The sequence below is a fragment of the Cryptomeria japonica genome, chromosome 3 (genome assembly GCF_030272615.1).
Source record: "Cryptomeria japonica chromosome 3, Sugi_1.0, whole genome shotgun sequence".
In the NCBI taxonomy this organism is placed as follows: Eukaryota; Viridiplantae; Streptophyta; class Pinopsida; order Cupressales; family Cupressaceae; genus Cryptomeria; species Cryptomeria japonica.
Window position 1 is genome coordinate 74,122,914 of NC_081407.1, and position 2,398 is coordinate 74,125,311.

At 44.9% G+C, this 2,398-nt stretch overlaps 1 protein-coding gene across 1 annotated transcript; it reads left to right on the forward strand.

The window, feature by feature from the left end:
* Positions 1–279: 279 nt before the first annotated feature.
* On the forward strand, positions 280–2,168 carry LOC131032352 (naringenin,2-oxoglutarate 3-dioxygenase). Its single transcript, XM_057963298.2, has 3 exons — positions 280–1,148; positions 1,270–1,597; positions 1,687–2,168. The coding sequence occupies exons 1-3, from the start codon at positions 646–648 to the stop codon at positions 1,975–1,977; spliced, it is 1,122 nt and encodes a 373-aa protein (XP_057819281.2). The 5' UTR covers positions 280–645; the 3' UTR covers positions 1,978–2,168.
* Positions 2,169–2,398: the final 230 nt, after the last annotated feature.

The following is a 2,398-nucleotide window of genomic DNA, read 5'->3' on the forward strand; positions in this document are numbered from 1 at the left end:
AAAAATGGGAAACTGTTAACGTCTTAGTAATCTCAGATGTGACCTTTGTCACGAAGAAGAAAAAATCAGGAGGGCTTTTTCTCTTGAATTTCAAGACTCAATACTGCCTTTCGACCTGCCTGACTATTAGGTGGTGGGTAAATTATGAAATACCTATTCTCTGTCCAGACATCGCAGAATGCACAATTAAAAATGAGACTACAGTGTTTTTTTTCGAATAATAGGGACAGATATGCATCTTGGTGTCCGGATACAAGTTGTCTGATTAAATTTTGTTTACTTTTCAGTGGATGATGTCTAAAATCAATATTCTATCTTTGAATGGCCCTATGATCAGATCACATTCAATGACCGACTTTGATAAATCTGTGTGCCGATGAAACCCACATTGGATCCGGTCTTTGGGTTTCTAGAACTGAGTGAAGAAAGTAGATGGGCACACCTCCAACCATCCTTCAACAAGCTGACCCTCTTCGTATCTACCTGCGGGAGCTAGTACAGCGTGCACTTCAACAAACCCATTCTTCCTTTATATAAATACCTCACATAAACGTACAGAGAAGCACGATTAAATAGCCTTAATTCTCATAGCAGGGTAACAAACACAGGCAATTTGCTCTTGGGTTTAACTGGTAAGAGACAAAAATGGCACCAGCAGCCGCAGCGACAGTTCCTGCGATACCCTCAGAACGACCCGACGTGCTTCCAGTGGGAGAGGCGGAGAGAGCGAAATCGTTGCAGTCGATCTTTGTGCGTGACGAGGATGAGAGGCCCAAAGTGGCGTACAATGTTTTCAGCAGTGACATTCCGGTGATCTCACTGGAGGGGATGGAGGGCCCTGAGAGAGAGCGCGTGAGGGAGGAAGTGACCAACGCGTGCAAGGAATGGGGAATTTTCCAGGTGGTGAATCATGGTGTTCCAGAGGAGCTGGTGAGCACCATGACTCAGTTCTCCCGAGACTTCTTCGCCCTTCCCGCAGAGGAGAAGCTCAAATATGACATGCGAGGCGGCAAGCGCGGAGGATTTGTTGTGAGCAGTCATCTGCAGGGCGAGGCCGTTCTTGACTGGAGAGAAATCTGCACTTACTTCGCTCAGCCCCTGCACCAACGTGACTACACCCGCTGGCCTGAGAAGCCTGAGGGATGGAGGTAATGAACTCCCCTCCAACCCTAATTTCTTGCCCTAATTATGATGGGTATGATTTATGTACCCCTGTTAGGAATTAGGAATTAGGAATAATGCAGTCTACTTACTTTTCCCTCCGTGCAGAGAGATTGTGGACAAATACAGTGAGGTGCTGATGGGTCTGGCTAGCAAACTGCTGGCGATCATCTCGGAGGCGCTGGGATTGGAGCCCGAGGCGGTGACCAAGGCGTGCGTTGAGATGGATCAGAAGGTGGTGATAAACTACTACCCCAAATGCCCACAGCCTGATATGACCCTGGGACTGAAGCGCCACACCGATCCTGGCACCATTACTCTGCTCCTCCAAGACCAGGTGGGCGGCCTCCAGGCTACCAAGGACGATGGGCTAAACTGGATCACTGTCGAGCCTGTCCAGGGAGCTTTTGTAGTCAATCTTGGCGACCATATGCATGTCAGTATTCCTGCTATATTACTCTCTAATTCCATTCATTTTTAGGGTTATGTAGCTCTAATTGGGTATGTGGAATTGTGATTGATCAGTATCTGAGCAATGGGAAGTTCAAGACCGCGGATCATCAGGCCGTGGTGAACTCCAACTACAGTAGATTGTCCATTGCTACATTTCAGAATCCTTCGCAGGGGGCAATTGTGTACCCACTGAAGTTAGAGGAGGGAGAGCAGTCTTTCATGGAAGAGCCCATCACTTTTGCTCAGATGTATTCCCGCAAGATGAGCCGTGACATCGAACTCGCCCTCCAGAAGAAGCTCGCCAAGCTCCCACCTGCCCCTGAACCAGCACCTGTCCTTACCACTGCTCCTGAATCTCAATAAACAATTCCCAACTGGTGCTCTCAATTCGGCTAGCTGTCTTTTACGGATTTCCATCTTGTCTACTTGTGAAAAATAATCCGAATTCAAATGCCTAAATAACTTGGAGCTGAGTAAAATTTAGGGATTGTGGTGTTGGCTTTCAGTCCCTTGTAATAGGGATTTTTAATAGACAATAGTTTTATTTTGATAAATGTCAAATGCACCTACAATTGCAAGGAAGTGATTGAGATATATTTGTATTTTCTGTTTGTTATTTTATTTGTGTGGCTTTTATGTTTATTGTTCAGTTTGTTTTATTTATACACTACTTCATTTGATTCTAGAGATATGATTTTATATTCAAACATCCTTTTCTTTTTTGAATATGTGTACTATTATTCTCTTTTAATTAAAAATATTGGCACTTATTCATCAAAAAGAA

What these genes read in the sequence shown, in the direction of transcription:
- LOC131032352 (XM_057963298.2), top strand. Translation starts at nt 646, where the DNA reads ATGGCACCAGCAGCCGCAGCGACAGTTCCTGCGATACCCTCAGAACGA. An exon ending in GAGAAGCCTGAGGGATGGAG is followed by an intron (nt 1,149 to 1,269) that starts GTAATGAACTCC and finishes CCCTCCGTGCAG; the next exon opens with AGAGATTGTGGACAAATACA. An exon ending in ATCTTGGCGACCATATGCAT is followed by an intron (nt 1,598 to 1,686) that starts GTCAGTATTCCT and finishes GTGATTGATCAG; the next exon opens with TATCTGAGCAATGGGAAGTT.